The 15,873-nt window shown below is 43.0% G+C and overlaps 1 protein-coding gene across 1 annotated transcript in view; it reads right to left on the bottom strand.

Moving 5' to 3' along the window:
• Positions 1–3,287, bottom strand: part of PPEF1 (protein phosphatase with EF-hand domain 1) — a gene marked incomplete at both ends in the record, with an annotated part of 29,505 nt that extends 26,218 nt beyond the window's left edge. Inside the window, one exon of the mRNA XM_080363430.1 lies at positions 3,224–3,287. Within this exon, the coding sequence (XP_080219556.1) occupies positions 3,224–3,287 (64 nt within the window). The remainder of the gene's footprint in view (positions 1–3,223) is intronic.
• Between the last annotated feature and the right edge of the window lie 12,586 nt (positions 3,288–15,873).

Below are 15,873 nucleotides of genomic sequence, written 5' to 3'. Positions count from 1 at the left end.
AGTCACTTGTTAACTATATAAATGCACGTTTCAGATACTTAGGGCATATGTAAGTACTGATTTATCATCCAGAGTAGGACACCATTTTCTATACAAAATTGGAACAAAATGCAGCTACTGCCTTGAAAGTCAAGCAGCTGAAATAATGGCAAATTAAAATCTAGTCATTTGCTCAAATTTTGGTCAGAAGAGGACTCTGTGCTAACATGCTTCGCCCTACAGAGCACTAACAGGGACAGTCAAGAAGCATTACATGCATCACTGCCTAACAGTGAAAGGAAGACAGAGCACAGGAGTATTGGATCTTACACCTGTCCCAATGCAACCACATCGCCAGCACCACATTCTTGCCTGGCAACAAAAAAATAGAGTATGGTAGGAGGCTGCTCTCAAGAGATGTCATATTTACTGACTTAAAGTTGAACATAATTATTTCTTAACTGGCTCCTTACCTCTTTTTCCCTGTACTCTCAACCAGATACCAGTAAATAAATGGACAGGGCCAGTAATGTCAAGCCTTTGCCTCCAGCCCTGCAGCTAACACCTCACTTAAAGGAGTTTCCTAAGGAACTCAACCCTGAATAGCTCAGCATAGGACACAGAAGAAATCCTTATGCATCTGATCTTGGGAGGACAAGTCAAAGCAGCTGCAGGGCAACTCTATCAAAGGTACAAGGACAAAAGGAATACACTGATCTTATCTGCTAATGCTCCCAAGAACCAGAGCTCACTTCTGAGAGGATGAACAGACAAGCAGGAGAAACAAAACAAAAACAAAAACAGAAACAAAACTGAGGTGTTCTCCTGAATTCCAGAGTTTGACACAATCACCACTGCACAGTACTACAAATTGATTAAAAAGAAAAAAAAAAAAAAAAAGAGGAAACTAAAACCAACACTAATGTCTTAATATGAATATCCTTATATTTGTACTAGTTGCCAAAATGAGCAGTTGATATTGAAAAACAAAACAAGAAATAATGACCAACAGCCTGTACTAATGCTTTTTTCCCCTGCCAAACAGCAAAGAAAAACTCTCTACTATAGGGACAACAGTTCACACTAGTAAATTATTTTAGCTGATCACAAATACTGGGGATTTTGAGATTAAAATGAGTGGCACCCCTGAGTAAGAATTAGTTTTTTCTTAAACTGACAGTATGCAGGTAAAGAAAAACCTCCATGGAAAAGTGAGTCTATTTATAAATGTATAACATTATGGAAGCTTTTTTAATAAAAATGCTTACAAATGCCAAACAGCACATTGTTTGTTTATTTACCGTTAATAAGTATACAGCAGAGGTAAAGTGGTAAATTTATCTAGTCCAGACAAGGCCAAAATCAGTAAAGACTCCGATCCTACAGCTATTGCATCTGTCCCAGAAAAATCTTCCTGCCTGAAGGAAATATAACCCCTATATTACTAATGACATCTTTCATACCCTGCATAAACTCTGATACCTCTCTTATTTTCTGTCCTTTCTGGAATTTGCCACCACCACAGAACTGGAAATCTGACGTATTGCAGCAAGGCTGTCATCAGCTTTTCTGTTTAGAAGAGTATCTAAGGGGCAAAGCACAGCCACCAGCACAGAAACTGATTTCTAGCATCAGAACCATTAAACTTCTGATTAAAGACCCCCTGGGTTGCTTAATGGTCCTGAGCACTTAACATGGCACAGTTCCACTGGTATCACATGAGGCAGATATACATAGACCACTCTGTTTAATGTGCAAATCTAACAGAATATTTCCTTTTTTTTTTTTTTTTTTAATTGCAATTATTACAGCACTGATATTCTCAGGACTGAGTCAGAACATGATTTTTACATGAGGCTAAACTGCATCTGTAAAATAAATTGTTATCAATTGCAGAAGGTCTCTACACCAGCAAGTACTTGTTGAATTCACATTATTATTGCATTAGATGGATGTATAGCCTCAGGCTGCAGATCGAATCATGGTTCAGCATCATTTGACTACTGCTGAAGTGCAGAAAGGATACCATCCAGCAGCTGGAGAGGACAAAACATTTTCAAACAAGCACACAAAATCATAAGCCAGCTTTGGGGTAGCAAAGCCTAGCTCCAGACCAATGTGTATTGATGGTTGTAGACTGTGAAAGAATACAGCTCAAATCCTTTGCACCTTCAGAAATATTCCCACCTAACTAGTATCCAAGACCTTCCGAGGCACATATATATATAGTATGCAAACCCAAAGAGGAAGGACCGCTTCCCAGTTACAGGCAGGTCTCAGACTCCATATGTTTCCATTCTACTGCCATGGCTGTGACACAGCACTGATGCTGCTGTGACTGCTAAGGAGTCTACACAGAGATGAGGGCGACCCTCACAGCAGTCAGCTCAGGTCCCTGTGGCCATGACTAAGTGCTCCTGCTTCTTAATCAGCAGTCTCCCATGACTTGTGTCCTGGCTTGGTAGCCAAAAAGAGTATTCCTTTTCAACCGTGGCTGTTCAGCATGATAATCTCCTAAAACTATGCGCTGTGCCATGGAACGTGGCTCTTGGCAGACCTGTAAATCATGTTTTAATGACAAACCTTGAAAGAGAACACAAAAGGTCTAAGCAATGGCCTGAGCCAATCCTGGAACCTACCTGCCTGTGCAAAGCCTGGTGTGTTCATACCAGGGTGTGGTATGATTAAAAGCAGGCAGATAATGCATTAGTTTTTAAAGGAACATTTAACCAGGTCCTGTGGAGACTTTCAACTGACAGCCTCGCTGATGGTCAGGGAGAATTTCAGGCCAGGCACTTGATATGTCAGAAAATTGCATCAGAGAGTCATTGTAATAGCTCTGCTTTATTATACTTGTTTCATAATCGGAGCCACTCAACAGCAGGGAAATCGGGGCACTTTGCCCAGGTATTTTGTATTGTGAAAGGCCATAAAAGTCCCCCTCAGTACTTTACTCCATACATTTTGCCAGTGACAGAGTGAGCACAGACACATCTGAAATGTAGTTGAGATGCTGCGAATCTTTTCCAGCCCAATCTGTAGATGTTACAGGTGGTCTACATTTTCCTTCTGACCTCACCAAGAATCTAAAAGCTATGCACTTCTAAAATTAATATAACTAGAAAATAATTTTCTCTGAACAAGTATGCAGACAATAGGACTGGGGGGAAATGTTACCTTGCAATCCTCTTTTGGTGTTACAGTGATAACCACCACCGACCCTGAAGACAAAAGCAGTACTCACCTTTCTCTGACCTTCTGTCAGCTACAGAGCTTCGGCACCCCATGGTTCCAGTGATGCTGCCCATCAGTTTTAATTGCTGCTGATACGAAGCATGTTTCTCTCAGCTGTTAGCGTTGCACACATTTCCTGTGTTCTCCCTTCAGTGATGAGTACTATAATGCTCTGGGCTCCTGGGCTCTTGCTACCACTCCTAACAGGGAGATGATTGGGATGGAGGGAGGGAGAGGAAAAAAACAAAGTGCTTGACAACACAGAATCTAAAGTACTTAGAGCTCATAACAAATTACTGTACAGCATATCCTACACAAACTGGACCTGATGAACCATACTGCTTCTTTTTCACATCTGATCACTATCAGCTTGCATTTGAGACAGATTAACTCAGTAATTAATACAGTTTCTCCCTTACATGTTAGCTGAAAGTTAATGTGCACCAGGGGTTTCTTAATCTGAAGCATTAGCTATTTAAAGCCTCGCTACTAGGGACAAAGGACTACAGAGGCCTATTACTCTTCATTTTTGTGATTTGAAATATCGGAACTGTAGAATTCTAAGGACTTCAAATTACACCAGATACTACTGCTAAAAACCCGCAAACCTCAGCCCTCCTAACACTCTATTGATTTGAAAAGGTGCCCTACCATCCCATATATCCCTCAGTGTCACCACCACCAAATTTATAAGGAGAGGCAGCACCACAGAAAATTGTTTCATTATCAGATTTTGTTTAAATAGAACATCCAATTTGCTGTTGCATTCTACTGAAACATTATAAATAAAAGATTTGGTTTAATTAAATAAATGAACAAAGTACATTTTGCAGTGCAGACTTCTGCATTTTTCTTCTGGCACCTGCTCAGCTCTTCACTAACTGGTATCATTCACTAATGCAATACACTTCCTAATCGACAAGTTCAAATGAATACAATTCCCCTGAGAAACAGAACAGGTTAATTTCTAAGTAACAAGAAAGTCATTGATGCTCTTAGAGAGACTAAATTTTATTTTAACTAAAGATTACTTATATGATCACGCTGACTCCCCTCTCCGTTTCTCCAGGGATACGTGTTTCTCTTTAACATGTCTGACATACCCAAATTATTGCATTTGCTGTTTTGTTTCATTGATATTCATTTTCAACTTGAATTTTAAAGCAAATAGATTCAGCAGCATAAAATGAATGTTCAAGTACTATTCTTTAGCTTTACTAGCAGAAGTAAAAATAACAGGAGGATAAGAGAAAGGAAAACAAAAATGCATAACTAGTGAATTTTCAGTTTCGAGAGTTGGAATACACATATTGTTGTGGGACTATTTACAGGTTTTATATATTTATTATTATATATGAAGTTATGTTACATTACATTATGTTACGTTATATTGTATTATATTAGTATCACACAACTGTTTATAGTTGTGGGACTATTTGCAAGGTCCCACAACAAAAGGGTATCCCACACTTGAGCTGGGCCTGCCACCTTCTGAGTCAGTATTTCAGGAAAGAAGGATTTTAGGGTTTTTCCCCCACAATAGACTGTTTTTCTTGCCTCTGAAGGAGCTATCAGGAAATTCAAACAAGTGCTGTTACATTAATTTTGAGCCCATCAATGGCTTTGACAGCATCAAATACAGCACTGATATTGCTAATAGCTCAAATTCGTCTTCTCCCCAAAAAAATTGTTGTTCTCCTGAATACTGTCTCCTCACTTGCCCTCTTAGGAGAATCTCAGGTCTTCATTAGTTTGCCTCAAACCCGCCAGCTGTGATTTGAACTGCCATCCGACCAGAAGCAAGAGCAAAATAGCATTTACAATCTAAGTCTTACTGCAGCGAGACCATGTTCATTAAAGGGCAGGTCAGCATGTGCCCAGCAACCAGGCAACGGGAGCCCCAAACAGAACCCTCACACACCTCAGGACTCCACTGAAACCATAGCAAACAATGGGGCTGACCCAAGAAACTGGGATCCGAATCGCTATTGCACCCTACTTTCAACAACTTCAGCTTTTCTCCCTGTCGTGCCCACTTTTCCCTCCACCTCCACCTCATAGACTAGAAGTCTATGCACCTTACTGAGCAAAGAAATTTTTAAAAGATAGAGACATAGGAAGAGAAATGTTAGGGTACTCACAGTAAATGAAACCTGAAACATACACTCAAAAGTTTGGAGGAAAAGCTGCACAAACATACCCTATCATTAAAACTCTTAAAAAGGCCAAATCTGGCCATCAAAGAGCTAGTCCAGGGTGATAATAATCCCCTTCAGTCCCAAATGTCTGCATCCTGAAGTGGACATGGTGAACATTCAAACTACTGCCCTATTTCCTGATGAAAAAGTTTCCTGTTGGCTTCTCAGGTGGCTACAGAGCCACCCCAACCACCAATCTGCACGTCCAGACACCAGAGCAGCCACACCTGTTGAATACTCCAGCAGGCAGGGTCTCCACCCAGGCCCAGCAAATTCACTTTCTGCCCTTCTGGCCATACTAAAGAATCATGAACAAAGGCAACAAGCCACTGTGGAAATAGCTGGTTCCTCCTGCAGGCCAGGGCTCTTTATTGCTCCTAACTGAGCTGCTCCAAATTAAGAAATCCCTTCCCTTCCGCCCCCCAGATATGTCAGTTCAAGCCAGCTCCTGCTCTGTGCCGAACCCTATCTTCCTGAGCAAAGGCATAGAAAAATAACAGGCAAAGGCCAGGAAGGTCTTAAATGGGAAGAAGGTTGAAAAACACATATTTAAAATATTCATTTCTGTGAGCTATTTACTACGCAGTGTAGCAGTGATTCTTCTGGTGAAGAATCATGTGCAATTACAAAATTCCCACAAATGTTGGCTGGTGAAATGGAAGGCTGGGCTTTTACCAAGGTATTGAAAAGAGCTTCAGAGATACAAAATAGCTGGATGAGAATTCAGGACATAATACTGTGTTAGCATCCTGGATACTCTTCCACCAATTTACCCTTAGGAGAGAACCTGTCAGTTCACTAAAAAGCAGGCAGTAATTCAATTTCTACAGGCCGGTGATCTGTCCCGTTTTTAGATATAACTCCAAGAAATTGCTACATTTCTCTCAGCTTGGCAAATAGGCAATTTTGCGATGCAGAGGCACTGAATACACAACCCATCCACTGAAGCGAAATAAAATGTCATTCCAACCATGCCAATAGACATGCACCAAGCTAGGCTGGACTGGCACATGCTGCTCTTTTTCTGGATAGGCGTCACTGAAGGTTACACTGCAGCAAGTGCTCAGAAATTTGGGGTTTAGAACCTGAGCTGTCGAGAGCCTGATTTACAGAGATAATGAATCAGCACCATTTGATGTGGATGTAATAGGTGCTGCCCAAAATCAATCATGCCTTCATTTTGTCAGTGACATAAAGACGAGGCTGCCTCAAGAACAGTGGAAATCTTGTGAAGATTTATAGCTGACTTAATGAAATCTGTCATTTGGGTAGAGAGCCATCCTTTCAAGCACACCCTATCTTTTAAAATTAGATGAGCTGTGCTACTGGCAGACAAGTGTAAGCTAGGTCAAGCCTGAGGATATGGAAGCCAGAAGAATAAGAGCCACTAAGCTTTAACTTGTTCTTGCTTCATTTCCTTTGTTTCTTACTTTTAATAAAGAATAAATGGGTCCTCCCTTTATTTTTGTTGAGATGGGTTTTCCACAATTAAGATACGTCCCCTATAAGTTGTTTCAATGGTTACCTCCAGCAACGTGCCTCTTTGCCCTACTTGCTCCTTTCTCAATCATGTTTGTGAACATAACATGTCTGAGAAGGTACTTGTGGTTGGAAAGGTGATAAGGACTGTTTTCTCCATAAAGATCAGCTGGATGGATGGGTGGATACTTCCAGTGACAGGGGCTTTCCTTTGACGTCTTCTTGCTATCTATTTTTTAGTTTTCTGTGACTCAACAGACTTTCTTAAGAGTTGTTTTCCTTTGGAAATGAGAACTGCAGAGGACTGAGAAACAGATGCTATACCCTAGGTTTATGATGGATTTTCTTCTGTAGGTTGCTGAGGGAATGAAGCAGGAAAGAACAAATACCGTAGAGAACTCAGACATTAAATCACAACATTCAGGTTAGTACCGGCTGAGGGATGAACTCTTCAAAACTTTCTTGTTGCCAGAGTTGGGATTGTCAAGGATGGGAATCTAGAGATGAGTTAAAGGTTTCATTAGCTAAAAGACACACCCTGCATAAAGTGGGATGAAGCAGCGACAGTCAACTAACACAGTGAAAGAGAACTTGGCTGTTGCACAAGAACTGTAATTTTTACATCGGTGCTGAATCTTGTCTGCCAAGGGGCCGATATAAGAACATCAAACACAGGTAAAGCAGTATATGTTTAGGTCTCTGTTATATTACATCCATGGGACAAACTGACATTTCTATTAAGTGACTTTCAGTGATTATACGCATCAAAGAAAGAAATGAGAAAGCCTTTGTGTTTACAGATATTTTCTTCAGCCTGCTCAGAGAAGCAAAGCTAAGCTCAGTATAGAACTGATGGGATAATTTCTGGCAATGGCCATGTTGATAGACCGCAGTGTTTGGGCCAGGAATCAATGGAGAATGGATGTAGTAAGATACTGCAAAGCCAGCAAAGCCTGAAAGCAAATAGGATGAAGACAGATCAGCTCATGAAGGTGGACTCATATTCCTGAGCCCAAAAATGCATGATAAAAAAGTAAAAGTAAGCACTCCCAAGGTGTGAACATGCAGAGATTGTTCAAGCAACTATTGAGTTCGGGAACTGCATGCAAACCCAAAGAGAATCTGTAGAAAAATTACATAATAAAGCTAGTTCATGTTATAATACTTAAAATCAATAAAGGATACATTTACAAAAAAACATTTACAGGGTTTTTTTGTGCAGAAAATAAACAAAGTAAGCAGCCTCATTTTTTTGTGCAGCAAGACTTTGGGGAGAAGGTTTTCAAAACAGAGGGGGAGTAGCAAATGAAAGTGCACAAATGGAATGCAGATCACCTTGAAGTATAAGCAAAGCCATCATACCACTTTCCAGAAATGTTAAATGCCTCTAGGGAGAAATTCCACTAGGAAGCAATGAGAAAACTACAAATCCTGAAGCAAAGTCAGTTCTAGTAAACTGGACCCAACCAGAGCATGAAAGTCAACAACAGTGTAGCTAAAGGAAAATCTGAATCACACACTGTCCTGCAGTTAATGAGCATCCCATTTAATTCTCCTTACTTGAAGGGGGAAAGCGGTGAAAAAGCAAAGCTCCAGAATAAATATATGCTGAAATCTGAGCCAGTTTAAAAATTAAAATCATGCTCCAGCTGAAATTCATATTGATTTTAATAACATTTAAGTTAAGCACCAGATTAAGTTTTAAGCTATAATCACAAAATACTCTTTCATAAAACAAAAAGTACATGAAATACAGTAGTCTCAAAGCTCTTTGATCTCTTCTATACTCAGAAGTTCTAGATAACTGGTCCAGTCCCAGTCAAACTTTATAGCTTGAAGCACATTGATTTTTTTCTCAGGGTAAAATAATAAATAGTTCCACATACATCTGCCATTCACTCCACAGACTTAGGATGAAGTCAATTTGCTCTTTAAAAGTGAGCTAATATATACACATACATAGATCCCACCCCCCAAAAAATTACCTGTGTTTTCTTTATGCTTCAGCAATAGCGAGTGTTTTTCCAAAAGAGTAACTCTAGAAGATTTTTTTTTTAAGAGCAAACAGCTCCTTTTTGGAAGCACAACTGCACAATGAGGGGTGCAGCTCTGCAGAACAGGTGCTCCAATTCTCTTTGGAGCTCAGGAGCTGCAACACACTTGCTCTCCACCTATTTATACAGCTTCCCGAGAGGAAATCTCTTGAGCACTGCTCTTCAGAAACAGTCAGGGGAAAACGTCATTTTCATCGTCCAGCCTGAAGTGAAAGCTCATGGCTGCAGCCCTCCAGCTGCTCTGTACGCGTGCTGCTGAAGGGCCGTTTTGTCACCGTACCTCCTGAATCTCAGGCAGAGAAACTGATGGGCTGAAGGGATCTGCTTCGTGTCCCAAGTCACATGATCTCTTGCAAGAGGAACGGCCTTTTTGCTGTGTCAAGGCAATGATTTGCATTTTAGCAGATCTAGAGCGCTGGAAAAAGAAAAGAAAAAAAAAAAAAAAAGTCCAGGTATTTGGTTATCTGATGTGACTGACGTGGTTATGAAAGCCTGAAGGAAAAAAAACCAACAACAACAATACTGCTGAAGGCAGAACTGCTGAGCCATTGTATCTGCATGGTAATTACACAGGTGTTCTCCAAAACAGTCAGACCCAGATAGCAGGAGAAGCATGAAGCACTCACATCTTGCTCTCAGAGGCACTGCACTAATGTCTGTACATCTCATTTCTTCATGTGCATGCACATCTTCTATGCATAAATGCGTGACTGGAATTCAGTGGACTCGGTTCATGTTTTGGCTCGTCTGCTCCTCGTTCGACTGCTGGAAAGGGGTTGGACAAGCCGAGGAGGCTGCAGCATTGCTCCCCAGTGTAGTCAGGAAGCCGTGGCACTGCATGCTTTGAAATCAAACTCTAACCCCTGGCAGCAGCACCCGCACCTCTGACCTCTCTCCTTGTCATGCTGACCACACTCATGGCACGGGTGTGCAGGGAAGGGCAGAGCCGTGGTGCCCAAGGAGATTTGTTACTGACTGTTGCTGGCACAGCAGCCCCTGAGGAATCTGCTGCTTCTGGCATGGGGCAGTGTGTTGATAGCAAAAAGAGACTGCGATTTTGAGCTCAAAGGCAACACTAAACTACTCAAAAATATCTGGTATAAGTAGAAGTATGGTATTGTAGTATCACGAGTATAGCCTTGAGCCTAGTCCTCAGCATCACTCATCCTATAGAATCATAGAACCATAGAATAATTTGGGTTGGAAGACCCAATTCTTCAAAAATCATCTAGTCCAACCCCTCTGCGATGAGCAGGGACATCTTCAACTAGATAAGGTTGCTCAGAGCCCCATCCAGCCTGGCCTGGAATGTCTCCAGGGATGGGGCATCTACCACCTCTCTGGGCAACCTGGGCCCATGTTTCACCACTCTCATTGTAAAAAATTTCTTCCTTGTGTCTAGCCTGAATCTCTCCTCTTTTAGTTTAAAACCATTACCCCTTCTCCTGTTGCAACAGGCCCTGCTAAAAAGTCTGTCCCCATCTTTCTTATGGGCCCCTTTAAGTACTGAAAGGCTGCAATAAGGTCTCCCTGGAGCCTTCTCTTCTCCAGGCTGAACAACCCCAACTCTCTCACCACCATTACCCCAAGCCTGTCCTTCCACCCCTCTCCAAAAGCTGAGGAGGGGCTGCTTGCTGCTGTTCAAAGTGATGGAGCAGAAGCCACTTGTGTGGGGTCAGCATGGAGGGCTGTGGATCCAAAGAGGACCACAGGTTATAAAGCATGCTGTGGTGGGAGAAGCTCCACATGGATGGGCACAAGGTGGGGATCACCGTGCCCCTTGCTCTGCAGCCTCTCCATGTGACAGAGTTCCACCAGAACTGGATAGGAAGTAAAAGATTTCTGAAAACAAACAAAGCAAGATCTTTACCCTCTTGCCCCTGCCCCAGAAGTAATAATACTGTAATGTGGTATTCTCAGGAGTTTTTTTGCAATCAGTCCGGTTACAGTTCTAAAGACATCACCAACCACTGTGAAGGACAGAGTGATCAAATAGTCTTTTGGGATAGACAGACAATTGCCCTTACTGTGACAGAACGGATATATTTATTAATGTGCAAAAGTGCCAAACCAGCAAAGCAGAAGGGGCTGTGTGAATGCACTGGTTTGATTGACCAAGCTAGTCCTTTGAGGTTCTGAGTTCCAGACACAAGCTTCCACTTTCAAAGCTCTTCCTCTCCTGTGAGATGAGACAGCAAATGGAATACACACCAGGCATGATAATTCTGCATGACCCAGATGAGTTTTGATGTTTGTTTTTCTGGCAGGATGCACTTTCCCTGATCAGACTTACAGTAGCTAATAATTTATATATGATCATGCTGTTCTGCCAAAATGCATGCAAGAAAAAATACATCATAACCTCTTTCCGCTGCACTCTGGGAATACACATTATTTATAAAACATTCACTGTACCTGGTAAATTCATCTAAACTGACAATTACCAAGATCTCTGCATAATGAGAGGCTACAAGGTTTGTTCCAACAGCTGACAAATCCATCAAAAGCATTCTGTCCAAGATCAATGGGAGAAGGATCAAACCCTTAGCTGTTAGCTTCTGTAGGACATAAACCTCCACTGCATGTTTTCTTTTGTTATTCATGGAAGCTGTTTTTATCCTCTATCTCATTGGTCTGACGTGACAAAGCAATCTGATAAAGAGTCAGTCTTGCTGGACTGAGCCACCTCTCCAGTTACTTATGGGGATCAAAATAACATGCAACTTGAGGAAACACAAATGTGCTTTCCAAATTAACCTTTCCGATTCAAGTCCAAGGACCTCGCCTGTATCAAACAAGATCATTCTCCTTTCTACCTACAGCAAAGAGAACATATCAGTCCCACCAACAAGGCTGCACATACTACCGCTTTTTTGTTCAGCAGTCATGTATCACACGCACACTTATAATGCTGTCAAGCATCAATAGCTGCAATAGAAAGTAGGCTAAAAAATTCTGGCAATATGTTGTTGAGCAGTTTAGCATGACAAGGGAAAACCCGGTTATGTTGATAGTGCAGAAATCGGGACACCCTTTTACAAGCAGCCCTTCTTGACGTAATAGCACGTATTCCATTTTCCAAACACTTTGGAAACATTAACCTCCTGAGCAAGCCTCCATGCAGGCATTCCACATACATAATTCAAATTCTGCTTCAGGCCTGTTTCTCGGAAGCACCCACAACAAAGTGATGTAACTGATATTTTTCAGAAAAACTGAACATAATCACAGCCAAGTGAATGTGCTCCTTCTGAGCCCTGCCCATGGTTCCCTTCCTCTTACCCTACCAAGCTCAAAGAGGGATTTTTATGTGACCCATCAAAGTATTTTAAAGTACTAGCCAGGGGACAAATCCCTGCCTGAGAGACCTGGATGTTCAGTCACAAGCGGAAAGAATAAAGATAATAGAAGAAATGAAGAGAGAAATAAATGTCCAAAACAACTTTAAACTGCCTCAGTCAATGAGATGACAGAAATCTATTCTCAGACATCAGGAGTATGTTAATTTGGGTGAACAGGAAAAGAAATCTCCCCCCACCCCGACAGTTCTGGCTGAGATGATGAATAAAATACATCCAAACTAGCAACCCTGGTAAAAAGAACACAAAATCAGAAACGTAAAAGAAAGCCCTCCAAACTCCTGAAGGCCAAGAAACTAGACCAGAACACTATGAAAGCATCAGGATACCTTCTGGAAAATGAGAACAATTTTTTTAAAAAAAGGAATACTTCACAGATTATCAGCTGAGTGGAGATTATTCTGGGAAGCAGTGACTAATGACCTAATTTGCACAACTGCCTCCCTCACAAGTTAGCTTCAGCCCCCACTTAGAGCCTATAGAGATGATAGCTATCTACAGCACTCGTGTTTTGCCAAATCTTAGTAAAGCAACATGAGGAAATGGGCACAAGAATTGCCTAATGACAGGTTAATCTGCATTTTGGTGGTCTAGTGAACCATAAACACACTAATGATTAATATATAGAGGATTTTTTTTTAAATTATGTTTTAAAGACTAGGAACTGCCAACTCTTAACTGCAGCCATCACATATATGGGAGGGAGACAGCAAAGTCAATGGAAATATTTTTTTTCACCTCTGTTTCTATCTTATACCTATGAAATTGCTTCTAATGACAAAAAGACAACAGCGAATCATCTGATGCTTCAGCGAAACATTAATTTCAAGAGTCAGGGCAATTCTGATATTTAGTTACAAACAACACACTCTTTTGTTTACAGGCACGACATACTTCCAAAAACTAACAAACTTACGTTTTATATTCCAAACAATAGTTTATGTTCAAAATTTTAACCACAGTCCTGTAAACAACATGCAAGTGCCTTAATTTGTACTTCTACAAACCACTCCCTTTGGGATATGAGGATTTAGTAAGGTGAGGACTGAGGTAATGCAAATAGTGCAAAACTCCAAGTAAAACATAACAGATTGGGTGATTATTGTGTGGTGTAACAGAAGACAAAAATGTCCCTGAACGAATGAATACCTAATGCACATGGGCACAGAACTGCACACAAACAGCTGCCAAGAAGGCCAACAGCATCCTGGCTTGTATCAGGAAGAGTGTGGCCAGAAGGACTAGAGAACTGATCACCCCCCTGTACTCGGCACTGGTGAGGCCGCACCTTGAATCCTGTGTTCAGTTTTGGGCCCCTCACTACAGGAAACACATTGAGGTGCTGGAGAGAGTTCAGAGAAGGGCAACGAAGCTGGTAGGGGGTCTGGAGCACAAGTCTGATGAGGAGCAGCTGAGGGAACTGGGGCTGTTCAGCCTGGAGAAAAGGAGGCTGAGGGGAGACCTGATCACTCTCTACAACTACCTGAAAGGAGGTTGTAGCATGGAGGGGGTTGGTCTCTTCTCCTGAGCAGCAAAGGATAGAATGAGAGAAAATGGCCTCAAGTTGCATGAGGGGAGGTTTAGATTGGATATTAGGAAAAACTTCTTTATGGGAAGGGTTGTCAGGCACTGGAACAGGCTGCCCAGGGAAGTGGTGGAGTCACCATCCTTGGAGGTGTTTAAAAGACGCATAAATGAGGTCCTTAGGGACATGGTTTAGTAGTGGACTTGGCAGTGTTAGTTTAATGGTTGGGCCTGATGATCTTAAAGGTCGTTTCCAACATAAACAATTCTATGATTCCATGATAGTTGTACCCTTACAAAGAGCTACGGTGAGCAGCTCAATCAGCTTCCCTTTAACAAAGACACACCTACGAACACCTAGGCCTTCTCGTGCTACATCCACATGTAACTAAAATTTTTATTTTTTTTTTTTTCCTCAAAAAAATCCACTTGTAAAGCAGTACCACGCTCAACCCCCGCACACCGCACTGCGCAGTGCCAAACGCGGCGGTCAGAGGCAGGGACGGGGCGGGGGGGGCGGGAAGTGAGGCGGTGAGGGCGAGCGCGGGGCGCCCCCTGCTGGCGGCGCGGCAGCGCACCCGGAGCCGGCCACAGCCCCGCCCACTGTGCCGGCTCTGCCGCTCCGAGCACCTCAGGCCGCTCCGCGCCGCCACACCCGCCGCCCCTACCCCACCGCACAGGCACACGGGGGCTGTACGTGTTACACGGCGGGGCTACAGCGGGACGGGTGTAGCGGGCGCAGTACACAGCGATCCAGACCCACATCTTCTCAATAGGGATGGAGCCGCGAGAGGGAGTGTGCGTGGCGGTTCCATAGTGTAGTGGTTATCACGTCTGCTTTACACGCAGAAGGTCCTGGGTTCGAGCCCCAGTGGAACCACGTCCCCATGTCTTTTTTTCCCCCCCCCCTCCCATTATCTTCAAATAGATGAGTCTCTGGTTGGCTTATTTTTTTTTTCTTTTTCTTTTTTTTTTCCATCAAGACGGACAATCTCATCAGCACGTAAAGCACAGGCCCAGCTTGGGGCGGAGGAGGAGCGACGCGTGGAGAAGGGAACAGAAAGGCCCCTCAGGCAGGAAATCTTGGCCCAGCAGGATCCTTTCGACAGCGCTGTGCAAGGCCACATTTTTCAGAGTATGGCCATGATTTAGACAATGTTTCTGCAGCGCTTGCCTTTTTGTTTTCTCCCTAAAAAGCTCTGTTTCCCACAAGAACGCCAAGCAAAATGCAGAGAGAGACAGCGAGAGCTGGCTCAAGCCTGCACCCTAAGGCACTGAAGCAGCTGGTGCCCTCTCCACCCGCCTGCCTGGCACGACTCTGCAGGGCACGACTTACAAGGTTTTAATCTGGGCACACACCACGCTGTGTTCCCTGAGGGCCATTTTGTGGTGGCCAGTAGCCCACATGCTCCTGGTGCTGAGAGACCAGGGGCAGCCATGGTGGCAGTGGGGAGAAGCGGCCCGTGCCTCCTCCCAAGTGGGGACAGGGGCTTGTGATCACCCATGTGGCAGTGGCGAAGGCTCCAGCCTGTTGCACCCCCAAGGAGACGTGTCATCATGGCAGACCAGAGCACTGTTGCTTTCACCTCTGTGTTTGGAAAACGTGTTTGAGTGCTGGGGAAAGGCCAGTGGTTTTCACAGCACTCAGCTGACAAGCACAATTAACTCTGTCCTTGTTTTCCCCTGTACTGTGTCTATAATTATTTTTATTAATCGAGAAAGCAAGCACCATCTCAGCTTTTCTCAGAGCAGTTTAACTTTTGAATAATAACGTGTTGTCTCATTTTGCACGTGCAAGCCTTTAGAAGGTAGCCCCTGGGCATGGATGCTGGCACGGCATCTGTCTGTGCGTGGGAGCCCTAATCAGTGCTGGGGCCAAGACCCAAGACGGCTCTGGAGGAGGAGGAGGAAGGTCCCTTGGAACTGCTGAGCTGGAGTTTGCTCTTGACTCTCTTTGCAAGATTGTAGTGGGAGGGTGTGATTTACCTATCTTAAAGAGAAAGAGAAAAATTAGCTTAATTTATCTTAATCAGGGTCTTTTTAGTA

Source organism: Nesoenas mayeri (assembly GCF_963082525.1).
Source record: "Nesoenas mayeri genome assembly, chromosome: 1".
NCBI classification, from domain to species: Eukaryota; Metazoa; Chordata; class Aves; order Columbiformes; family Columbidae; genus Nesoenas; species Nesoenas mayeri.
The sequence above is the reverse complement of the archived record's forward strand: the minus strand, read 5'-3'. Positions and strand labels throughout refer to the sequence as shown.